Genomic DNA, 27,133 nt, shown 5'->3' with positions numbered 1-27,133 from the left:
TTAATTGATGCATAGCATGGGAGCTCTGCTCCAATCCTAGAATTTGCCCCTTCAAATTGGCCTCCTGAATTATGCAACAGTCTATATTTGAGCACTTCTGGTCAAATATCTAATCCATCCTTTCCATTTTTCAAATTCCTAATGATTCTTTATACTTCACATACTGATATCCACTTTCCTAATTGCCTCTTCAATATTTTTACTACTCCTCTGTCACTACTTACTTAATAATCTGCCAAACTTCATTCAGAATATCTTTATCTTCAGTTTTTATGTTACCTTTATCATTTCTAATTTCTCTAATATTTCTTTCACTTTCCTCTATTTGTACTTTCAATAGCCACCAGTAAATTATGCCCCATTTGTGATATTTTGCTTCTATATTTTTAAAAGGTTCTTTCTCTGTGTTTTGTTTAACAACTTTTACACACAGCTTAGTCTTACATTATTTTCTGTACTCCCTAAGAGGCATATTATTCTTTTGCAGTTCCAAAATTAAAAGAATTTTAAACTAATTTTCTATAATTTATTCATTTAATAAAATTTAATTTCTTATGTATTATGTCATACTTCTCCCTTACATAATTATTATGTAAGGGAGAAGTAGGTATATTTTTTTTGCAGACGAAATGATAATGCTGGACTTTTGAAATATTAAATATCTCATATATATCACAAATGACTAACTAATTCTTCTTGTTGGCAACTGCAAGGCTTTATTTGCTAAGTTGTTTAACTTTATTGTAACTTAATATTAAATGTTACGTCTAGAGAACTTTGGAAACTCAGGAAAACTTAAGCAATTAGAGGGATGTAGGTGAATGTGTATGAAGGCACCCATGAGACAAGTGAGTACGGAATTACAAGTGCAGAATCTAGTTCCTCAAGCAAAAATATTGAATAGGGTAGTCAATTCAGGAAGTAAAGGTGGTTGGGATACCAAAGGGATGACACAGGTTCGTTATACTAATGCCAAAAGTATTAGGAACAAGAGAAAGAGTTTGTGGCACTGGTTAGTGGAACCTTGCCAAAAGCTATAGGCATTACAAGTTTTACAGATTTAGTATTTTCAAGGACGATGGAATGGGGGAGAGGATGATAGTAGATGAATTGCAGCCACCCTCCTGCCTATCTCTTATTCTTTTTGGCTGCATTTGAAGCAGTCTAGTGTGAGATCAAGGACAATAAGACAAAATATGCAGTTGGTTGTTGCTATAAGCCAAGGTGTTCCAGGGATGATTTGTAAAACATGCAATGTCTTCAAAAATGATAGAAAATTAGTATAATGAGTGCTTCTTATAGGGGACTTCAACCATGGAGATATAGCCTGGAAGGAAGAGAAGTCACATGCAGGAAGGAAATGAAATTTATACACCCACTGAGAGATAATTACTTGAGGCAGCATGATATGGAAGGGACTCGAGGTCCAAGAATATGGGACCTGGTCATAGGATCAGAAGAGCTATCCATAACTAAGGTGGCCACATTCCCTCTGATTGGGGAAAAGGGAAAATCTCCCAAATCATCCGTTCTTGATTTGGGAGATTATACAACATGAGGAACATTCTGTCAAGAAGAGGTATATGTGGAACTACAAGGCAGTGATTATAACAAGCTTAGGAAGAAGTTTAAATATGTGCCATGGCATAAAACAGGGTAAGAATGTTAGCAGTGCATCAGAAATAGTTAAGGGTCATATGGAGGAAGCAATATTAAACTGTATACTAAAGATAAGGAGGGTTAATCAGGTAGGAGTTAGATGGATGAGTAATATCATTAAGCACGAGATGCAGAAGACGAAAATGCTGTGGAGGGTATCCTTTCTTTCATGCTTACATGGTGATCAGAATATATTACGGAAAGGTGACCAGCAAAATCATGAACAGTACAAGGATCAGGCAAGAAAGGTGACCTGCATGGTAAGGAAGGCAAAATTAGATTATGAGAAGAAACTAGCCGAGGCGAAAGGAAATCCCAAGAGTTCTTTAGCTATGCGGCAAGTAAGATTAAGCATGAATGACTACAGAAGAATAACCTTAATAAAGTGCTGATGAGATGACAGAAGCAGATAAAATAGTTGAATTACTAAATGATACTGAGTGATGAAATACCCTTTATCCACCTCTATTATGTAATGAAAATAGACATAATAGAGGTGGATAAATTAGAGGTTCTTTGGGTATTGCAGAATCTCAATGTGAAGATGACTGTGGGATTAGATGAGATATAAGCTCACATTTTATGAGAATGTGCGAAGGAAATAAATGGCAATGTTTCTGACTAGGCTCTTTAAGTATTAGCTCTGATAGCATTCCAAGGAAATGAAAAGAGGATGAAATAATACCCTTGCACAAGGGAGGTTCTAAGACTGCAATAGCAAATTATAGACCAATCAGTATTTCAGGAATGGATGGACAAAAATATGATACTCTCTGAGAAGCAACATGGCTTTGTAAAGGGTCAATCAGACCCTTCATAAGAGAAGGGTCTGACTGCCTTTATAAGAGAGTGATAGTGAGTTGGATCAAGGATATGGCTACATGATGATTCTGCTGGATTTTGCAAAGGCATTTGACTGAATACGACATGAAACTCTGTTACGCAAATTATAATAAATGGGGATGGATATGACACTGGTTATGTGGCTACTGGACAGATATCAAAACGTTCTTCTATACAGAGGATCAGAATCTAGGCAAAAGCTGATAAGTGGTGTGCCTCAAGGTTCAGTGTTAGAGCCACTACTGTTTAATTTGTACATAAATGATAATAGGAAATAACCTGAAAGGACATATTCTGTTGTTTGCTGATAATGTAAAATTATATAGAATAGTGAATCAAAGAGATGTGGAGAGCTTGCAGGATGATTTAAATAGGCCATCAGTATGGACAAAAGATAATGGGTATCAGTTTAATGTGGAAAAATGTAAAGTTATGCATTTTGGGATAAACAGATTACAAGCTGTGTACCACACCACTGATAAAACTGTACTCCAGGAAACAGATGACGCCAAGAATTTAGAGAAGGTGATAGAGTTGAAGTTGAGAGGACATACTGCTAAGGTAGCTCATAAGATTACTTGACTATTGCAGAACACTTTAACAAGTAGATATAAGGAAGTTGTTATTCCTCTTTATAAGGCCCTGATCCACATCTGGATTACTGTGCTGATGTCTGGTCTCATGGGTTTCTTGGGGATGAGGAAATGTTGGAAAGGATTCAGAGGCGAGTAATCAAGATGGTGAGCGATCTGTGGAATGTATCTAATGGGGGATAGATTAAGGGTGTGTGGATTGCAGAAGTTGATTAATAGACAAAAAAGAGGGGACATGATAGAAAAATTAAGAAAAATTACTTAAAGGGTTTCATAGGACTGATGCAGGAGAAATGTTTCAGCACTTGGCTAGAGGGGACAGAACAAGAGTTCATGCCTGGAAGTTGAGTAAAACCATGGTCAGTAGGAGCATGAGTACTAGATTTTTCCCTTGGAGAGTTGTGAATGAAATGGTTGGCCAGAGTCAGTTGTTAGTGCTTTGTCTATTAATTAGTTCACAGAGAGGTATGATAGATTGAGTGGGTAGTTTGAGTCTCCTGCAATGAGTGTTCAGACTCCATGGAGGTGCCAGTACAATAATAATAATAATAAAAATGTGCATTATTACCAATTCAGAAAGATGCAAATGAATGATATATGAAATCTCAAGCAATGAAAATAATTTAGTGTAGCAGTATTACTTTATCCCTGCCATAGTTTTGCTGACACTTGTCCTACTCATATTATAACATTTGCAGTGCTCAAACATTTCAAGCCACAAGATCATTTGTAGTAAGTGTCCTGCATGCTGATTTCAATATTAACCTCAGACCTTCTCCACTTACTTTTGATAATGCTTGGCTCAACAGTCAAGACCAAATCTCTCTTCTCAGACTGTCTCTTACTCTCCAAACCTCATCATCATCAACATCAAATTCCTGGCATATACCCTCAAGGGGTGTACAGGATATGATAGTACTACATGAAAATTTACATGATTACTAACTTCCTATCTATAATTTGACTCCAAATCAATCTGTTACTTGTCAAGCAATATCAGATCTCATATTTCTGTCTTCTAAGGCACTTTTTACTGTATCAACCTATATCTTGGTCTTCCTCTGGGTCTTTTTTTCTTGCCAACCTGGCAGAGAACACTTGTTTTGCTAATCTTTCCTCCCCCATTCTGTTTAAGTGATAATATCACTTCTATATGATCATCAACTTCCAAAAAATTTAGCATCCTTTTCTGCTCAAGATGGTACTCTCTGCTGACCAGTAACTTACTCTGTATAAATCCAAAACCAACCTTGAAATGCTGCTCTCATGTTTGGTGTGGTGCACCTTAGACTTCCCTAAAAATTCTTGATTCTATTCAGAAAAGAGCAGTTCAGTTGATCAATAACACCTCTCTTACAGACTCTCTTCAGCCACTTTCCCATAGAAAATCAGTCTTTGCATTATGTCTCTTCTATATATATATTTCCATGGCCAATGTTTAGCAGAACTAGCATCCATTATGCCGCTCATTTCTGCCAGATCTATAGGAACTCAAGCAACAGCTCCTCAACATCCCTTTACAGTCAAAACTGCATACTTACTGAATCTAATACTTCCAGTTGCCCTTCATTCCATCTACTTCAATTCTGTGGAACAGTCTCTCCTGTGAAGCATTTCCAAAGAACTACAACCTCCAACAGTTCAAGAAGAATATCAACAGATTACTCTATTTCTGTCCCCTGCCCACACATGAAATTTATATGGTGTAAACCCATCTGTCTTTTGTGGGCAGGAGCAATATATTAAAAAAAAAAAAATCTGAAATACTCTGAAATGTGACCTAACTCAAATGGAAGATTTTTTTTCTTTCAACAGGAAAAACATACAATGAGATTCAACTAATCTTTTGATTCAATGGAAAAATGTATCCAGCATTTTCATGACAAACAAACCTTGTGTTTTATCTTATAAGAAGAATCTACTTAACATCTAAAAAAAAAAAGTAACCTAATTTCTATATATGCTGCTTGGAAAGAAGTCAACAGACACCATAGTGGTCAACTTAATAAGAAGTAGAATAGACCCTTCTTTTTCTATGATGACTGGAGCAATCCTATGGAGAATACTTTCCACAAGCATACAATATCAATCAATGAGAATATTTGATCATTCTTCCCTGTATGCATGTAATGAAGTCCTGGATAGTTAGGGGAAGGGGGGGCAACATGACTTCACCTAACACTCCAGTTCATCCCACGTGTTCAGTAGGATTGAGATCAGGGCTCTGTGGCCAATCAAGTATGGTGATGCTCATGTCCACAAACCATGTTCTTCCCTGTATGCATATAATGAAGTCCTGGATAGTTAGGGGGGGGGCGCAATTTGCCCACGTGCTCAGTAGGATTGAGATCAGGACTCTGTGGCCAATCAAGTATGGTGATGCTTATATCCACAAACCACACAATTACAACAGCAGCCTTGTGACACAGTGCATTATCTTGCTAAAAGAGACAATGGTCAGGTCTGTAGAAATGCCACAATGTAGGAAACATTGCACTGTCCAGATACATCTTGGAGTTCAATGTTTATGGCACTGCAAAGAGAGATTTCAGGCGAAACCAGGAAAAACAGTGCCATCACACCACTACCTCCAAATTTCATAGTTGGGATAATGCATTCTGGTAACAGACATTCATGGACATCTGCCACACCTGTTCTTCTGTCAACAGAGGATGAGCATGATTAGTCACTCTCTCTATAACATGAATCGCCCTACATCCAAGCTTCTATGTACTACTGCACACACACTCTTTGTGTCACTGAAAACAACACTGCACATTCGTATGAGTAATGTGGAGCTTGCATATTGAGGTCCTACCATGGAAACCAATGTTGTGAGCCTCAGTTCTGAATATTTTTGTACAGATTCATGTTCCATTCGATGCCCAGAACTCTTTCATTGTGTCGGCCAACAAATGGTAGTTTTTACATACTGTCCTTCATAGCACCCTGTAGTCGCATTTGGTGAGTGTAGTGGGTCATCCACTGTGGGTACCACTTGCAGTTTAAACTCTGCACTTCCACCTTAGTATAGTATCACTGACTGCTGACCTAGGATAGTCCAATTTGTCAACAATTTGCCAAAAAGATAAGCCTGCAACATGGCATCCTATCACAATGCCTCTTTCAAATCCATCAGTTCCCTTCTCACAGCAATTTCACTCAGACACAGTTGCACTGACTTGGGAGTATCACATTCCTCCATGTAACGAGTCGCATGTTTGGCTACAAACATGCGACTCGTTACATGGCAGGATGCACATTACTCATTGGGGGGGGGGGGGGTCCACTGACTTCTTTCCAAGCAGTGTATATAAAACCCCTATAAACTTATTTGTACATGCCCACATGCAAGTACCTATATACTACTATTGATGGTAGCAATTCGATTTTGACAAAATGCTGAAATTCAAATTTATTAGAAGGAAATAAAACTGTAATTGATCAGTACAAGAACAATTACAGGGTTGTGGATTAAGTCTCAAATACTTTTCCCTTACTGCTAAATTAAAACAATTTGAATTATGCATTAATTATTTTAAAATGGGCTTCTAATGGGCAAATGATGCACAATATACAACCTCTCCTTGTTTATTAACTCTACCTTCTAGAATGTTGACTTTTTAAACAAAAGATATTTCAGCATACTTGTGAGCATACCTGATGCAAAGATCTTCCTAGTATGAAAAATACTGAAACTAGGTCCACTAGGTGATAGATGACCATCACTGGGGAAACTCTACCCTGTTATTTTAGAGGTCTGAAATGGTCAATGCTATGTTTAGTCTCTGGTTTAGGAAAGAAAGAGACTGGATCTGCATTTCCAGCTGCTACATTTTCAACCCTTCTCCGGGCAGTGTGAGTGACACCCTTCAACACATTGCATACATACTTCAAAACTCTTCCATTTTTAGGGTTTAGCTGTAAAACAATTTTGCAGGTAGGTTGCAGATATTATGCAGATTTGAACTTCACAGTAACAAGTCAGAAGATTTCTTGATCAGCTAGTGCATAATCCCACTACCACATATTCCTCCAGGCAGTGTCTAGAGAGGGGACAAGTTTGAGAAGTGGTATGTGAGAGAAGCTTAAGTGTCACTCACCTCATGGCAAGGAGATTTATTGCTCTCTGTGTGCATCCTAACAGTAGCTACATCAGCTGCACTGATATGGTTGATGTAGGCAGAGCTGGCGCAAGGGTCTTTGTCGCCCGCACACAAATTCTATCTAAGCGTCCCTGTAATGATCAGGGAGAGTGTGGTTCTTTTACGATAATAAAAATTTTAATTATTTGAAATTTCTTACATAAATTTTGACAGAACAGCCACATGTTTCGCTAAATGTAATGAACCGGGGGTGTTGACTAGGCGGGATAATCATTGAAAACCTGAATATTCAAAAAATTCTCAAAAGTTAAAGCAAATTTTGATAAAGCCACTTCACTTTAATCGTTGAATATAATGATACAGGGATTATAGCCTTCTCACCGACCTGAATCACTAACAAAATTAAAATGAATTTTAATTAAAGTTAAAATTTATTTGAACTAAAGTTTAAAAAATTACAAGTTACTAAATTATTAGTAACTTGTAAAAATTTTTTAATAATTTTTATAACTATCTTTTAGGAAAATAAAAGAAACTCAAGATATATGAGAAAATAAGAAAAGAATTCAGAAATAATTAGAACATTTAATATAAGTATTCAAAAAATAACATCTTTGCAGAATAACAAAATAAATTAAATTACATAAATATACTTGAATTTTTTTTTAATTAAAATTATAAGGTTTTTGATTTCATATTCACAAAATTAAATAATGGTCTTAATGTCTAATTCCGCACATATATCATTTTCAATAGCTATTAACGCCAAACTAACAGGCCTTTTTTGTGACATACTTGTTCTTAAGTAGGTTTTAATCAATTTCAACTTGGAAAAGGAACATTCACCGCTCGTTAAGGTTAATAGTATTCTTAAAGCAATTGAAAAGTTAGGGAAAGATAAATTATTGGACACAACAAAATTAAGAATATCGAAAGGGCTTTTGAATATTTAAATTATCATTCTGAAAAATTTCCCGGAAAGCACATAACTCGTCATATAGTTCTATTGCATTTACGTCTTTATTGTCGCAGTTCTTCAAGAGAATCTCTAAATTGTCTTCGTTATTAATTTGTAGTAATCTATACAAGAAATTGAAATTATCATAATATGTTTTTAGTTGTTCACACGTTCTATTAACGAATACATTGCAACGTCTAGAAGTGTATAAAACACATTCACTCTAAATTTATCTTCTGGCGATTGTGGCGTTTCGTCATGATGCTCGTTGTCAAATTGTTGTGTCTTCTTTCGTCGTCGAACTTCCATACCAGTTTTAAATTCTTGTTCTCCATCCATTATTTAAAATTTCAAAAAGTGCATCGTAAATTTCTCCTAACTGATATTGTAGGTCGCGGATTGCATTAATTTTACTTTCCCATCGTGTTTCTGACAGCTGTTTCAATGTTAAATTTTTTACAAACTTTTAAAGGATTGCCCAACGTTTGTGAGAGAATGAAAAGAAATTGTATATTTCTTGAATAATTGCAAAGAAACTAATTGTATCTCCATTCACTTTGGCTGCATCGATAATGATTAAATTTAGAGTATGAGCAGCACATGGCACGTAAAAAGCTCGAGGATTTTTGTTCAAAAGCAAATTTTGGATCCCATATTTTTTCCCTTTCATATTTGCCCCATTGTCATACCCTTGACCTCGCATGTCTTCAATGGGAATGTTCTATTTTTCCAGTTGTTCCATTATTATTGCACATAAACCATGTCCTGTGGAATCTGATATATCTGCAAAACCTAAAATGTTTTCCCTGATCTTGACAATTCCATTGTCACAGGAAACAAAGCGAATAATAATGGTCATTTGTTCTGTTTTACTTGCATCAGGTGTGCAGTCTAAAATTATTGAATAATATTTAGATTTTCGAATTGATAATAAAATTGTATCCCTGATTGCATTACTTAAAGTTTCCAATATTTCATTTTGACTGTCTTTACTCAAATAGTGTACTCAATTGTTTCATTGTAGGGCCCTTTCAACATGATTTTCCATAACGGGATCAAATGTAGCAAACAGTTCGACTAATTTTAAAAAATTACCGTTATTCCTTTTATATAATTTATCAGATGATCCGCGAAAAGCTAAATTTCGGCTACCAAGGAACTTTATAATTTCAATCAAGCATTCTAAAACACTCATCCAATGTTTCTTTTCCATTTCATACATGCTTTGATCTGGAAATCAATAGTAGTTTTTTTTTTTTTTTTTTTTTTTTTTAATTTTTATCAAGTTTTCCTTCCATTTTAAGAAATTTTTCATGTGAGTTAAACTAGTCTCATGTCTATGTAAAGTTGTACTTGCATTTCTCCAATCGTTATAACCTTCTACAAGACTCAGTAGGTGATTCAGTAGGTGTGACAAGTTTGCAACAAAAGCAAAAAATCAGAATTTAAAGTTTCGGAATAAATGAGCTATGTTCTTGGCACGAGCTCCCATCTTCCATTTTTCTATTATAATATGTGTAGCCAAATTTATGACCATATGTATCTCTGGGATATATTATATTTTTCTTTTGAACAGGCCCCATTTCAATTAAAACAACTCGTAATTTTTCATCAATATTTCCCCATTCACCTGGATCTTCTAAATTTACAGAAACTAACAATGTGTTAGTCTCATGGTCAACTACAACTAAATCTTGTTGTAGTTGACTAAATCCTAACTATTTTTGACTTAAATCATGTTCAATAGTTGCAATAGTACTTTCATGCACACTGGATTATGTGCATGAAAGTTTCAGCCAGTTTCAGCCTTTTTTGAGGCTTCATCAGTGAGTAGCTAGACCAAATAGATACCAAAGGGTATAGCAAAAAGAACTTATATACTCTGCTATACGATTGTCAAAGAGGTGCAACCATTAAGTTACTTAAATGTTTATATTGTCGAAATGAAGCCTATTGGCTCTTTATATTTAAGTAACTTAATGGTTGCACCTGTTTGACAACTCGTATAGCAGAGTATATAAGTTCTTTTCACTATACCCTTTGGTATCTATTTGGTCTAGCTACTCACTGATGAAGCCTCAAAAAGGCTGAAACCGGTCTGGGTAGTGACCTCCCACCATAATGTAATAAAAGCATACATTTCCTAGGAAATGTGTTTTTACATTATGGAAAATACCAAGATTAGCGATCAGAACTTTCCCCACCTTTGCAACGAGTTGCCTGAGATTGTACTACGTACTAGGACTACTTGCATTAACTCACGCTAGTGACCGCCGATACTTTTATAGTTTACCATATTCGGCATGAAACTCTCTGATTCCAATCTTTGAGTTTCTTATTCGGTTTTAAAACAATGTGGGATTTAATATTCCCTTAATTTGAATAATGTTTATATCGCTGAAATGAAGCCTATTGGCTCTTTATATTTAAGTGTTTTGTGTATATTTTTCTAAGTCTTCATCTTTTACTTCCAATTGCCATAGATTCGAAAAGCACTGAAAATCTTTTTATAGCAATGATGATTTAAATAAGGCTAATTTAACTTGGAAGCCTAAAAGAATCATCCAAGCTTGAATAATTGTGACATCTTTACCTTGTAGGCGAGTCTGTACGTCATTAAATTTTGAAAATAAGTCCACCAAGCAGAAAATATGATTCTTATTTCTCTTCAGTTCATCACTCAATAACAAATTAACATGTGTAAGAAACTCTAGGATTGAGTCGAACAACTCAACAAATCTTTGTAGACTTGCACCTCTAGACAACCATCTTACTTCAGTATGCAAGAGTTTTCACAAAGTTTGGCAAACAATCGCAATTTAAAAGGATGAGCTCTAATTTGATTAAGAGATTATACACACTCCTAGAGTATCATGCAGTTTTTCACTGAGATGGTACGTACTATTGCACCGAAACCACCAAATGGTTTCGGTGCAATAGTACGTACACTTTGAATTTTTTCTTTCAGAAAGGCAGCAAAACCTCGATAACGGCCCACCATTGCAGGGGCGCCATCTGTGGCTATTCCTCTAATCGCTGAAAAATTGTCAACCCCGTTCCATCACTTTCAAGATATTTTGCAAATAAAAATTCGTCAATAATTTGATGTTTGGTTTTACTATAATATTAGTAAGAATAGAAGAACTATCAAATGTAGATTCATCAAGTTGGATGGAGAACTTACTGTTTTTGAGTTCTGATACTACAGTTTTTTTCTACATCTTCAGCCATTTCACTAATATGTCTTTCCACGGTATTCGCACTCAATGGTAAGCATTTTAAAACAGGGCCAGAATCTTTTTTCATTATGGTTTCAATTACTTCTTTGATTTCAGGTATAACAATGTCCTCTGCAATTGTATACGGTTTTCCTTTTTTTGCTATATTAAAAGAAATATTACAGGAGACTGTTAATCCTTGTTTATTGTCAGCTGCAGCAGGTGCTTTCATAAATGATTTTATAGTTGGTCGATGTGTGTATTTCTCTTTCAGTTCTTTAAAAAAGTCAAGATCTTTATCTTTCTTATCAGGATGAAGTCTTTGAAGATGATCTTTCATTTTTGCTGGTTTCATTGCATCGTTACTAAAAGTTTTTTCACAAAGAAGACACATAGGACTCGTTTCTTAATGAAGCAATAAACCCAAGTTCCAAATATTCTAACGAATATTGTCTGCATTTCTTTTTAGAATCTGAAGCTGCCATTGTGGTTACTGGGGTTGTAACAAAATAATTAAAATTGAAGTCAGTAAGCAAAAGTAATGACTAAATAATATACCTACTCATGTATTTCTATAGGATGTACAAAACTATCAGCCCTGCTCAACTCTTCAACAAAGAGAAGTTTAATTTGTGAATGAATAACGATTGAATTATAATATGTATCTTGATGAATTTTAGAACATTAACGCTCACTTGTATGTCGATGCACAAAAATGAGACTGGGATCGAATACGTGTAAGTATAAGTAAATAAAATGACTAAAATGACTATATAAAACCACCCAGGCGGGTGGTTTTATATAGTCATTTTATCGTCACCGACATCCATTTATTGGTAAATACGTCATTTTGGCCTACTTGATTGGCCTCCGTAACTATTTTCATGACCTTGCTCCATCTTACAGGTCCTATTCATGTCACTGTTCTCACGATTCACTCTCTTAATTGCGTTGTCATTCAGAATGGAGGTAATCCAAGTTAACCAAATTAAATATTACCCGTACAATGATGTCTTATATATTTCTATCGACCCCCCCCAATCAACCTCTGAGCCCGAATTGACCCCTAACAATGTTATATCGATCCCTGGGGTCTTTGTTCAAAGACTTGTGTCCTTGAAAGATATCCAAGTAGGAAATGAAGATGCCAGAGATAAGTATAGAAATAAAAATGGAGGTAACTTACTGCATTTGTACACGAATAGCTGGAGTATCAGGAACAAAGGATTTGAGTTTGTTGCTTTACTGTGTCTACAGTACACTTATTGTGGTCTCAGATAACTGGCAATAGTGAGACTAGGCACTCACAAGGAGATATATTAACAGCATCAAGTGTAAAGAGCATAGTACTTTTAGAAGGAAGAGACAAGATGGGAGAGGAAGGGCTGTGATGCTAATGATATCAAATAATATGAGTCAAGTTTGGATAGAAAGCTGATGTGCTGTGACTGATGTGCTAAACTATCAACCTATCAGTATCTCTGAAGTGGTGGCGAAGATTTGGGAAAAGTTAATAAGAGACTGTATACAAAAATGGATTGACAGAGAATCTATACTTTGCAATGAACAGCATGGGTATACGGAAAGGTCATGCTTGAATAACTTGCTCACATTTTATAATTATGTTATGTTTGAGATAGACAAGGGTTGAGTACAAACCTTGAGAATCGTACTTTTGGATTTTGATAAGGCTTTTGATAGGATAAAGCAGAAAACTGGAAAATATGGGATTAGATTATAAATCATTAGCATGGATAAGAAAATAGCTGATAAGAATATCAAAAAGTAGTATATGGGGGATGGAGGATGCTGGATTTAATGTGACCAGTTGCATACCCCAGGGATCAGTCCTTCGTTCATTGTTATTCAGTCATTACATTAATGACAATGACACCAGACAGGATATCACCATTGCTGATGGAAAGATAGGCAGGGTAATCAGGAAGGCAACTGGTGTGCAATACTTGCAGAATGATTTCAATAAGCTGAATTATGGGAAAGGAAAAATATCTATCAATTCAATGTTTCCATGATGCAGATACAGTGGAAAGATGCAAAGGAGAGAGTTAAAGATAAGATGATATTAGGACTTAGAATGTAGATTATGAGGAGAGATTGAGAACATGTGGAGTGCAGACAATAGCAAGCAGAAGAAAGAGTGTTGATACAATAGAGACCAAACTTCTGAAAGAATCATATACCAAGAAGTGGAATTTTTCATTTAATGGAAGGTGGGGAGAGGATGCGAGGGCATCCATCGAAGCTGAGAATGAGTGCAATCAAGAAAATGATAAGAGCTAGATTTTTCTCTCACAGAATGGTGTGTGGCCTAAATGGATGTGGTGAGTGCAGATGGTGTGAATGAATTCAAGAGAAGGAATGATGTAGTGTGAGAAATATGTGGCCTCCCTCAATGAGACCTTGGTAATCTCTTGATAATTTGATAATAATAATATCACCTACTCCAGCTGGGCCTTCCACATGAAGTTTTTTCTTCTTTGAGTATTGCTAGGTACTTCTGATTGCATTCCTCCTGAATGTTTTCTACCACAATGTTCTCACTGCTTGTTTCATTTGGCAAAGTAATTACTCCATGCATCTAGAAGATCTATATCTTCAGCTTGTTGTTTTTTGTCTCACTCCACCCACCCATCATTTTTCTTCTCTGTCATCTCCAATTCATTTTACAGCATTCTTTACTCAATTTGGTCAGATATATAAGATACATAAGTCTATAAGACTTAGTTTTCTTCTGTTTCTCTCTCTCTCTCTCTGTATTCTCTAAGAGCACATGCTGACTTCTGCTACAATTTGAATTGATTGAAATTACTCTTACTAAACAGATGTTGAGGTGTGACTATTTAGAATTCATGAATGATTATAAGAACAATTTCACGATAATTAACGACATTATTCAGAAATGGATAATGCAAATAACTAGCTTTCTGCCATGTAAGAAATAATTATTAATATAATTAATAGGGGTGCTTAAGGGTCAAAGCTATATAACTGAGAGGAAACCTCCACATAGCCTTCAAAGGAATGTAGAGAACCGACCAGAGCTTCTGACCTAATGTCCAATCCTCACCTTCTCGTGGTGCACCCTGTTAGGTATATGAAAACCCGGATACTGAACAGATGAAGATGGGCTGGCAGTTTGGGATTTAGAAGACCAAATTGTATTCTTACTGGCTTAAACAAAAATTTCAAATGACGGTACAACATGACAGAATTTCATTTTGGCTGGGGCGTCGCCCGGTTAAATAAGGCCCCATTGTTTTCACCAGTGAACCAGGTCAAACAGCGAAAAGTCAGCTACTGGAACAAATCCTAAAACCCATCCCAACTCAACATCACCAGAGTTCAAGATTGGTGTATCCCATAATGCAAAACATATCTCCTTGCTGAATGCATAGCATTATACATGTCCACAAAGAGATGTGCTTTGCATTTATGGGATACTAAGGCAAGTGATATGAAGCTTTGTCTACCTTTGCTATGAGTTGCCCCAGTCCTAAAGATATTTCAGGCACAAACTTTGTTTGCTTACACTTGGATAAAGGATTAAACTAAATATATAATTTATAGTCTAACCAAGTGAAAAAAAAAAAAAAAAAAAAAAAACTTAAACATCTTTCTCTAATCCAGAGTAATTTAATAATAAGGTGTGACACCTTTTAGCAACTCGTATAGGTAAACATGACCTCTGCATAGCTTCAACCTTGGTATCATATCACCTCTGGGTCTGGCTCTCACTGAAGAGACCTCAATAAAGGTCAAAACCGGTCTGGGCAGTGACCTTCCCATAATGCATAACATTATACATGTTTGCAAGGAGATGTGCTTTGCATTATGGGATACTAAGGAAAGTAATATGAAGTTTGTCCACCTTTGCTACGAGTTGCCCAAGTCCTGAAGATACTTCAGGTGCAAACTTCGTTTGCTTACACTTGGATAGAGGATTAAACTAAATATATAATCTTATCTCAGAATTCAGTCACATGGAAATAATTTCATCTGTGAAACTGAATTCCAACAATTTCATTACTGGAAAGTTTTTATATGCAGTCTTCTTTTCCATGACCGCTTCTTTGGCTAAGACAGAGTTCTGATTTTTCTATTCTTGCAGACAACTTCACCAAGTGCCTGTGTATGAATCAATGAATGTTCTTGTTGTTTATTATTTTAACGGTATAATAGAACACAGAAACTAAGTAAATAATTAATTTATTGACTTGATGCTGATATTTCGCTGGTATTATAACCAGCATCTTCAGAGCACAAAAACACTGTTTGTCACAATAATCGAGACTAAAACAACATGGTGTACGTAACCAAAATTGTAGCAGCAACACAAAGACTAGAGTCCTGATTTTGGCGCCCTCTATCTGAAAAAAAAAAAAAAAAAAAAAAAAAAAAACGCTATCATATATTACTAGAGTCCTAGAAAAGTGCTAGTTTTTTCTTAATATGACTGTCTCCCAGATCTTCGGCAAGTTAATACAGCCATATTTGTTGAGATTTGGAGTGTGTTTTAGGGCTTCTGTCGCCTCTAAGAACAATCTCTCTGATTTATATGGGTCTCTGTGTAGTACTTTTGTGTTTTTCCAGTTGATCCTGTGTGCAGGGGTATCCAGAGCATGGTCTGCTAGGCCCGACTTCCCATAATGATATTTCCGGACGTATCGTTTATGTTCGCTGATGCGGATATTCACAGTTCTTCCTGTTTGACCGTAGTAGGCTTGATTGCATGAGCAGGGTACTTGGTAGACTCCTGGATGTGATAAAGGAGGAATGCTGTCCTTGGGTGAGCGGATGAGGGTGGCTAATTTGCTACATGGTCTGAATGTGGTGCGTAGTTTATGCTTATTGAGGATTCTTGAGATCTTTTCGGATGTGCCTTTAATGTAGGGGATGGTGACTGTTTGTTGTAGTTCTCTGTGGTAGATGGTGGGAGGGGTTTCTTAGGAGTGTTTAGTATTTTGTTTATTTTTTGTGGATTGTAGCCGTTGGCCAAGAAGGTGTGGCGTAAGTGAGTCAGTTCAGCAGTCAGAGCCTTGTCATTTGAACAGATTGCTCTCGCTCTATGGGTTAGCGTTTTTAATATGCCATATTGTTGAGAAGGATGATGGTGTGATTGTTTGTGTAAGTATCTGCCTGTATGTGTGGGTTTTCTGAAAACTGAAAATGATAAGGCACCATCTGGGAGACGTGTGATGAGTGTATCCAGGAAGGGCAGACAGTTGTTGGCTTCCAGTTCCATAGTAAAGTGGATTTTTGGATGTTGGCTATTTAAATGTGCTAAGAATGTTTTCAATGTCTCAGGGCCATGTGGCCAAATAGCAAGCACATCATCAACATAGCGTAGCCAAAGTGTTGGTTTGAGAGTGGCTGTAGTGATTGCTTGTTTTTCCAGGTGTTCTATGTAAAAGTTGGCTAGGGGGGGGGAGAAAGGTGGGAGCCCATGGCTGTCCCATCAATTTGTTTGTATATTTTCCCTTTCCATGTGAAATATCCTGCATGTATTGTGAATTTGAATAGTTCAAATATATCAGGGGGGAAGTGTGACTTCAGTAGATTGAGGGTTTCTATTAGTGGTACATTTGTGAATAGTGAAGTGATGTCAAAGCTTACTATTAAGTCTGAGCTTTTTAGGGTGAGGTGTTGTAAGATGCTTTTTAGGTGTGCTGAATTTTTGATAAAGGAGGGAGAATTGTTAGTGAGAGTGGCTAGTAGCTTTGCTAAATGTCTAGCCAGTTTGTATGTGGGACTATTTATACTGTCCACAATTGGGCGTAGGGGTGTGCCTGGTTTGTGAATTTTTGGTGATCCATAGATCCTCAGTGTTTTAACATGGAAAGGTTTGAGTTTGTTAACTGTGTCTTTGGGCCAGGAAGTGACTTTTTTTAATAATTTTCGTGCCTTATTCTTTTGTGTGTTGGTAGGATTGCGATCTATAATTTTGTATGTTGACTGATCTTGTAATAGTGTGTGCATTTTGTTTTCATATTCAGTTGTGTCCATCACCACGGTTGCATTTCCTTTGTCTGTGTTCTATTATACCGTTAAAATAATAAACAACATGTTCGACGAACACATAAGTCTGTCCACACGTTCAATGAATGTTCTCTTCATAGTCTGCACTGAATAACAAAGGTTTGATTGTTGCTTTCAAGCTCTAATTTTTTCTTATTTATCATATGACGATACAAAGGCCAAGATGCCCACACGGGAATTCTTATATCATCATCAAATTCTTGCCATGTATCCGCTAGGGGTGCACAGGATATAATAGTACTACATGATAAATTTACATCATTACTAACTTCCTATCTACAATTTTCCTCTAAATCAGTCTGTTACTCATCAAGACTCCAACATTATCCGATCTTATATTTCCATCGTCTAAGGCACTTTGTACCATATCAATCTACCTATATCTTGGTCTTCCTCTGGGACGTTTTCCTGCCAACCTGGCAGAGAACACTTGTTTTGCTAATCTTTCCTCGCCCATTCTGTTTAAGTGACCATACCACCTAAGATTAGCTCTGCTAACTGCATTCTTATATTATGTTACTATTTTTATGCGACTAAATATGAAACCAATACATTACTACTGGTTGTAAGATATTTTTGTCTGTAAATTGCATGTGTTCATTTTTTCTTGAATAAGATTTGTACATTTGAGTGTACAGTTCACTTCTGAAAGATGCAGAACTTAAAATCCATTTAAAACTGTGTACGTTTCTTTTTAATATGAAATTAAGTTTTATCCTGCTCAAATACAAACTAAACCAATATGTCGTATTTCAAATCCTCTGTATATATTTTTTTTTTGTGTCGTGAAACCAATGTGAAGATATCACTAACAACAACAGCATAGTTAACAGAGCTTTTTTATTTCCTGTGTGACTACTCCATGTAAATACACACACACACACACACACACTAGAGGGACTCTGCACCCCCCTGGTGCCCATGACGCCCCCCCCCCGAGTTCCAGGCTGGTAAGTCGGTACTCCTTCAATTCTGATGACTCGAGACATGAGACAACAATGTGTTTGTCTCATGAAGGCAAACACATTGTTGGACGTTTCAAAACAATGAAGAGACAAAAAACGTTTCAAATTTCGGCTTATCTTTTTATATATATAGAATAGATACACAGTTACACCCCGAGTTATATAAGTAATGCATTTCTTAAACCTTTACATAACTCGAATTTTACGTAAGTCGAATTTGTAAATTACATACATACAATAAAATGTTCAATGGCTACTCATACTGCTGTCTTACAGTAATTTTTTGCCATTAATCAGATATTTTCCATTTATAATATTTTTCATTTTTGGGGTGATTAAAAAAAAATTCAATTATAAAAAAATTTATCAATTGTATTTGAATAATATACATACTGTAAATATGAAAGTATGAAAAATACATGATATAAAATATAAAAACAAACTGAAATAGTCACTTTTCAAATAAAAGTGTAGCTCAGTGGATGTGGCGTTTGCACACCACGATGCTTGGCTGCACGAAAGAAGACTTCTTGGTTTCGAATCTAGTTGGCGACTAGAAGAAATTTTTCTAAGCCTTTTTTCGACCAGTTCCCGAATTAGTCTATCTCTGGCATGGGCAAGCGGGTTTTTTGTCCTGTAAACTCAAGAAAATCGTAGAATCCACATTATTTCAGACATTAAATACAAGTGTTAGGGACCATGAGATGGTAGCACTTGTTGAGCTGTTTCTCTTCACTGCGTGCTGCTTAATTAGTGATAGCCTTGGGCAAGCTATCTCTGATTGGCTGCCAGTGGAGATTGAACTGCCCACTCAGTCTCCAAAAAAAGTTAAATAGGGTTAAACGGCCTTGCCTACTCGCAATATGGGAATAAAAAGGGATTAGCTGATAGCTGATTCAAATAAAAAAATGCCTTGTGACGGCTAAGTTGGCTGTTCTAAGGAATGTTGTTCTGCGGGAAGTTTTACCCCTTTCGTTGTTTCGATGTTGAAGGCAGCCGGTTGTTTCGATGTTGAAGGCAGTACTGCAATAAGGCTGTCAAAGACGCACCTGCGCAAAGCCGCAAACGTGTTCATATGTGCTAGTAGATTTATTATGTAACTGCGAATTTACGTAAGTCATGTGTTACATAACTCTGGGTGTAACTGTGTGTGTGTGTGTGTGTGTGTGTGTGTGTGTGTGTGTGTGTGTGTGTGTGTGTGTGTGTGTGTGTGTGTGTGTATCTTTATGTTGAAACATATTAATAATAACTAGTTCATGTCCTGAATAGATCTACAACATAATAAATTTAGTTTAATCCTTTATCCAAGTGCGTGCAAACAAAGTTTGCACCTGAAAGTATCTTTAGGACTGTCCTGAAGGTATCTTCAGGATTGAAGATACTTTCAGGTGCAAACTTTGTTTGCACACACTTGGATAAAAGATTAAACTAAATTTATTGTAGTCTGACCAAGTGAAAAAAAATAATAAATAAAATAAATAAATAAAAAAAATTTTCAAAATCAAGATCTACAACATTTCTTATCTTTACTTCTCTGACTGTACTGATTCACTACAAAGAAAATTTACTGACCACTATAGTTCTTATATTAAAAACTGCTTTGATTTCTTTGATAAAATTAAAGACTCTCTTTTGCTTTATTTTAATGTAGTTTCCTTATTCAACAGCATACCACTTCAAGAAAATCAATTCTTATAGCAAATTTTCCTGGGGATATTATCTAAATCATTAATACAGGCTGTTTCATCTGGCAAAATACATCATACAAAACAAATTGGGTGAACAGTCTTATCTAAAATACAAAATATTTTATGAAACATCTGGGAAGTCAATTCTTCAGTATCATTTTAATTCAATTTCATATTTGCATCTCTTCATAGATGATATCTTCCAAGCTTAGTTACAGTCAGTAATTGAATTGTTACAATTTCTATGTAAAACAAACCAAGGCTCGATATGTAGAGCCATAGGATGAAGAATACAGCAAATACAGGAATCAAAGAAAACAGCGTGTAATGGCAGAGGTCTGCTACAGTAAATGTTGCTCCTTTGCTTATCACTTTCCCAGAGTTTGTTATAGTGAATGATTTCATGATTTTACTTCAGTTAAAGGATGGCTGTAATAATAATAAATAAAAACTTTTCAGCATTTAAAAATTTAGTATCACTGCTGTATGATTTTTAGGCCATTAAATTTAGTCGTTATTTTGCTTGAATTTGGTTTCATAATTTTCCATAAAGAATCCTATATTTTAGAATCATAGATATTAGGTACTGGTTAGAATTATGTCTGAATTTAAGCTATAGAAACAGTATATAGTCTCCTCAAACTCTCCGCTAATGTGTGTGCATGTTTTCCAGGATGATATATAATTTTGGTGAGAAAAAACATTACTAGCTTCATATAAGAACTAGCTAAATTACTGTCAACTAAAAAACCTCTATTCCTTGCATCCAGCATTACTTAAACTGTTGCAATCAACTGTGAGTATCATGACAGTTCCTATTCATTTGGGAGATAAATTTCCTAGATAAAGCTATCTGTTTCCACTCTATATATGTTTGTTACTGAAGAATTCTATGTGACTTCATCCATCCCCCTCCCCCTTCAAATATTCCTATTACTAACATAATATATCAGGAACTAATTTTTCTTATAAATTACATCATCATCATCATCAAATTCCTGCCATGTACAGGATATGATAGTACTACATGAAAAAAATTACATCATTATTAATTTCCTATCTACAATTTTCCTCCAAATCAGTCTGTTACTTGTCAATACTCCAACATTATCAGATCTTATATTTTCTATCGACACCCCTTGAGGGTACATGGCAGGAATTTGATGATGATGATGATGATATTTCTATCGTCTAAGGCACTTTGTACTGTATCAATCCATCTATATCTTGGTCTTCCTCTGGGTCGTTTTGATGCCAACCTGGCAGAGAACACTTGTTTTGGTAATCAAGCAAAACAAGATTAGCAAAACAAGTGTTCTCTTATAAATTACTAAATATATTATTTAATCCAATTATTTTTAACTATTAATTCTATTTCTGAAAAGCCATGACAACAACTCTCTCCATCAAACTCTCTATATCAAATATAAATCCAAGGTAATCGCATGAGCAACTTTTTGTATGTCTGAAATATAACTTCCTGAATAAACAGTATGTACACACCCATGCTAACATATTAGTATACTGTATATTAGAATGGATGTGAATAGTAGCTTTTGTATATACATTACCTGAAATATATAGTGAATCTCCATATGATTAAGGGAAGGAGTATAAGTGGGATTTGTCCATTCCTGACAATCTTGATCCATAACATATTTAACTATGTTATAACCATCCGAACTAATTACAGACAAACTTGAAATGAAAAAGTGAGTGCGATGGGTATCATACAAAAGTGCAACCTGGCGAAGGGAGACCTATAAAAATAAACATGAAATGAATGATCTGTTAAGCATGCAATGCATAAGAAATAATTAGTACTTAACAAATATAAACATATAAAAAACTTATAATTGTATATTTATATAAATATACAATTACAAATATATTTATAATTAATAAATAATGTAATTATTAATTATAAAATATAATTATGCAAAATGGGGTGCTTAAAGGTCAAACCTGTATAACTGAGAGGAGACCTCTCAGAGAACCAATCAGAAGTTAGGGTTTTTCACTTTTTTGAAAAGGTCATCCGTGTTTTTTATCGTGAAGTTAGAAGTTGAAATTAATGGTTTGAAAAGTTTCGCAACGAATTTTGATAAAGGTGCTTTTTGTAGAAGACTATTGACCTCATCGGGTACTCATCTTTGTGGTTTTTATTTGTCTGAACATACAAGGGGTGTGTGTGTGGTGCAGGGGGGGGTTGTGTTTTTCATTGTGGTTTTGCTATTATGTTTTCATTTTTTAGGGTGTGCAGGGTACTGTTGATTTGTTTAATGAGGTCGGGGTTGGGTCAATTTGGATATTTAAATATAATAGTTTGTTAAGAGGAGTAACATGGGAGTTTTCCCAGAAATAATATCCATAACATACAAAAATATTTTGGGAAAATTTGGAGAAAAGAGCAAAGCTAATAATAACGGCAAATATCTATTGGATTTCTGCTCAGGATATGGACTGGTTATTACTAACACCAGGTTCCAACATAAAAATGTGCACAAATTCACATGGAGAGAAGAGGCAAGGAATAAGAAAAGTCTCATTGACTATGTTATTGTCGATAGTGATGTTTTCACCCTGGTGCAGGACACTAGAGTGTACACAGGATTTGAAATTGGAAGCGATCACCATTCAGTCTTGGGTAGGATAAAACTGAATTTCATTTTGAAAAGAATAACATGTAAGAAAGTTTTAATACGAATAAAAGTTGAGCAGTTCTCAGTCAGCTTGTGCTCTTAGAGAATACAGAGACAAATGAAAGAAACCTAAACACTGTGTAAAACTAGCTAAACAAATGTCACGGGAAGACTTTGGTATGAACATAGAAAATTAATATCAGGAAGGTGGCAAGATATTCTGGAAGTTGTTGAAGAAGCTGAGAAATGGAGGAAAGAGTGTTGTAAAAGAAATTAGAGATGATAAAGGTGACATAAAAACTGGAGAAAAAGATATTCTTGAAGTATAGAGTAATTACTTCGAAAAATTGCTAAATGAAACAAGCAGTATTAACACGGTGATAAAAAACACTCAACAGGCATACAGTCAGGGATCTTTCATGGTTTTTTCTACTTCAAGTAGAAAAAGCCATCAAAAGCTGGAAAGGCAGCAGGAGTAGATGATATTCAACTAGAAATGCTGAACTATGGAGGTATAAAAGTCTTCCAGTGGCTGCACTGCATAGTTCAAAAGGCCTGGACAGAGGGACAAATTCCCGATGATTGAAATAGAGTTCTCATACTACCCATATATAAAAAAAGGGAAACAGAACTGAATGTGAAAATTACAGAGGTATTTTCCTACTGAGTGTTCCTGGTAAGATTTATGCAAATATAGTTGAGAAAAGGTTGAGAAGAATTGTTGAAGAAAAGCTTGGGGAAGGTGGATTCAAGCCAAATAGAAGAAGTCAGGATCAGATTTTCACTTTACGACAAATAGTTGGGAAATCATGGCAATATAACAATGATCTGTATTTCAGTTTTGTAGATCTGGAAAAAGCATGACAAGGTGCCAAGAGGGAAGCTATTCAAAACGCTAAAGTTATGTGGTGTCAATGGGGCATTATATCAAGCAATACTTAGTCTTTATTTGAGTTGTGAGTCAGCAGTTAGAATTGAAGGAAGTACAGGAAGATGGCGTAATGTTAAATCTGGTGTCAGACAAGGATGTACATTATCCCCTCTGTTATTTATTAACTATATGGATCACATTATGAAGGAAAGTGGTATTAAACATAATATCAAAATTGGAGATGTTAATGTCAGCTGTTTGCTTTATGCGGACAATGTTATACTTCTAAATAAATCCGCTACAAGTCTGCAAGATTCCCTGACTAAATTGGTTAACTATTGTAATAGATATGGTATGAAGGTCAGCAACAACAACAAGACAAAGGCAATGAAAATATGAACTGCATTGTGAATGGAGAACCTGTGAAACAAGTAAAACATTTCAGCTATTTAGGCACGATTTTTATTGTAGATGGTAAATTAAATATGGAAATAGACAACAGAATCAACAAAGCTGGCATGGCAGGAAGTCAACTGAATAAATTCATATGGAATAAGAGAGAAATTAGTCGGAACACTAAATTGGCTCTATACAAGACAGTGTTCAAACCAGTTTTAGCTTATGGATCTGAGAGATGGGTCAGAAGTAAAACACTTGACCAAAGACTAGAGACCGTAGATATGAGGATCCTGAGAAAGATTAGGGGCATGAACAGATGCCCCTAATCTGACATTTCTCTTTGTCCAATAGCAGGAATGGATGTTCACGATTGTCTGTGGAAATACCAGTGGTGGTCAGTAGCAGATAGCGTTAACGTAGTTGTGGTCAGTTGGTGATTGAGTGTTGGAGACAGAGTTGTAGAGCTGGTGCCCTCCCCCGATGAGTTTTTGAACTCCCTGGAGGTGTCAGATAATAATAATAATAACATTTTTATTAAATATTTTTCATTTTCATTAATATACTAAGTTGGGAATTTAAAAGTTGTAATCTTTAAAATAAATATCTGGTACTATTTTATTTTTAGTTTGGTTTGAAATATAATTGTGTACTATTAAAAAACTAAGAATATTTTATTGTTATTAGTATAAATAACATGAATCAGTATTGTTTTATGAATAGTGTAGTAGTAGGAGCAATTTTTTTTTTTTTTTGTACAAACAAGAAAAAGCAGGGGGAGATCACTTTAAAATGTTTGAAAACCATTGCATAAAAGGGATCTCAGAAAAATAATACAGAACACTAGACATATACAACCTTTAAAATGCTACCTTTAAACTCCCACAAAAATTAAACTCCTCCAAGTATATCCCCTTTCTCCCTAGGTCCATCCTGGATTTTGAATTCATTGCACCTGTAGCATCCCATACATAAGAACCACATGATTCCTACCCACTAAAATAAAAGGAACATAAACAATATATTAAATTTAATAATCATGGAAAATTAGGCTTTTCTGGTCATGTCCTGAATATACACCCTCTGTCCAAAAAGAAACCAAACTTTTTGAAAATAGAAGAGACTAGTGGTGCCACCTGTTGATCTTTTTGTTGTTGAAAGCGGCAACCTTCATTAGTGTTGTGTCAACTGTTTATGACATGTTTCATTAGAAGCCGAGTTACAGTGTCAAGAGTGATAGTGTGTTTAGACGAATGAGTTTCAAACAAAGAGCTGCCACTGATTTGTGTTAAACTTGGTAAACGTTTTATCGAAATGCATTAAATGCTTCAGAAAAGGTACGGTGATGAATGATTATCCCATACTCAAGTTTAGAGTAGTTTAAGTGATTTCAAAGTGGTCGTGAGATGCTTGAGGACAACGAAAAGCCAGGCTGTCCAAAAACTGGATTGAGCGAAGTTAACATCAAAAAATTGCATGATTTCATCAAAGAAAACCTGAAATTGTCCGTGAGATTGATTGAAGATGAATTGTGGATTCCAAATTCAACTGTGCACAACATTTTGACCAAGAGTTTGGGCCTACGTAAATCGAATTAGTGATGTGTTCCCCACAAGTTGACCGACGATCAAAAATGTATCGAATTGAACACTGCAAGGACCTCATTAAAACTACTCATAAGGACTCAAACTTCCTTGAAATGATCGTTACTGGTGATGAAACGTGTTGTTTTGAGTATGAGCCCGAAATAAAGTGCCACAGAGTGCTGAGTGGAGACCGCCAGAAAAGGGGGCATCCAAAAAAAGTCGCTTGGAGAAGTAAAGACAATGTTGATTTGTTTCTACGATTCCAAGGGCATTATCCACAAAGAATTCATTCCGCCTTGTCAAATGATCAATGGTGAGTTTTATCTCGAAGTTTTGAAGTGATTGATAGCGAGAATTTGTCACATAAAGCATGAAAAGTGGCAACCTTCATTAGTGTTGTGTCAACTGTTTATGACATGTTTCATTAGAATCCGAGTTACAGTGTCAAGAGTGATAGTGCGTTTAGACGAATGAGTTTCAAACAGAGAGCTGCCACTGACTTGTGTTAAACTTGGTAAACGTTTTATCGAAATGCATTAAATGCTTCAGAAAAGGTACGGCGATGAATGATTATCCCATACTCAAGTTTAGAGTAGTTTAAGTGATTTCAAAGTGGTCGTGAGATGCTTTAAAAATTGCATGATTTCATCAAAGAAAACCTGAAATTGTCCGTGAGATTGATTGAAGATGAATTGTGGATTCCAAATTCAACTGTGCACAACATTTTGACCAAGAGTTTGGGCCTACGTAAATTGAATTAGTGATGTGTTCCCCACAAGTTGACCGACGATCAAAAATGTATCGAATTGAACACTGCAAGGACCTCATTAAAACTACTCATAAGGACTCAAACTTCCTTGAAATGATCGTTACTGGTGATGAAATGTGTTGTTTTGAGTATGAGCCTGAAATAAAGTGCCACAGAGTGCTGAGTGGAGACCGCCAGAAAAGGGGGCATCCAAAAAAAGTCGCTTGGAGAAGTGAAAAGTAAAGACAATGTTGATTTGTTTCTACGATTCCAAGGGCATTATCCACAAAGAATTCGTTCCGCCTTGTCAAATGGTCAATGGTGAGTTTTATCTCGAAGTTTTGAAGTGATTGATAGCGAGAATTTGTCACATAAAGCATGAATATCATGATGCAGGCAGTTGGTCACTTTTGCACGATAATGCACCATCTCATCGTTCAAACATTGTGAGACAGTTTTTGAGCAAAAACCAAGTTTGTGTATTGGATCTCTCACCATATTCACCTGATTAAGCACCCTGTGACTTCTTTCTCTTCCCTCGACTTCATTTGCCAATGAAAGGAAAGCGATATGATACCATTGAAAACGTTCAAGCGGCAGTAACCACGACCCTCAACAGATTACCAAAAACCGATATAAAAAACTCATTTAACGAATTAATTGACTGTGCCAAATGCTGTATCGAAGCTGAGGGAGAGTATATTGATTGAAATAAATTATTCGAATAATTATAATTGGCCTGTGTTCTATTTTCTATCAAAAGTTCGGTTTCTTTTTGGACAGAGGGTGTACTAACACTGAAC

General features: G+C 35.7%; 1 protein-coding gene across 3 annotated transcripts in view; it reads right to left on the bottom strand.

Annotated features, from left to right (window-relative positions):
- The window catches only part of Helz (Helicase with zinc finger), a 492,230-nt gene that overhangs the window by 328,188 nt on the left and 136,909 nt on the right, over nt 1-27,133 (bottom strand). For all 3 annotated transcript variants that reach the window (XM_090397541.1, XM_090397543.1, XM_090397542.1), the window contains one exon: nt 21,659-21,847. In XM_090397541.1, coding sequence (XP_090253667.1) covers nt 21,659-21,847 — 189 coding nt within the window. The remainder of the gene's footprint in view (nt 1-21,658; nt 21,848-27,133) is intronic.

Source organism: Typopeltis vanoorti, chromosome 9 (genome assembly GCF_054136105.1).
Source record: "Typopeltis vanoorti isolate ZY-2024b chromosome 9, IOZ_Tvanoo_1.0, whole genome shotgun sequence".
NCBI lineage: Eukaryota > Metazoa > Arthropoda > Arachnida > Uropygi > Thelyphonidae > Typopeltis > Typopeltis vanoorti.
The sequence above is the reverse complement of the archived record's forward strand: the minus strand, read 5'-3'. Positions and strand labels throughout refer to the sequence as shown.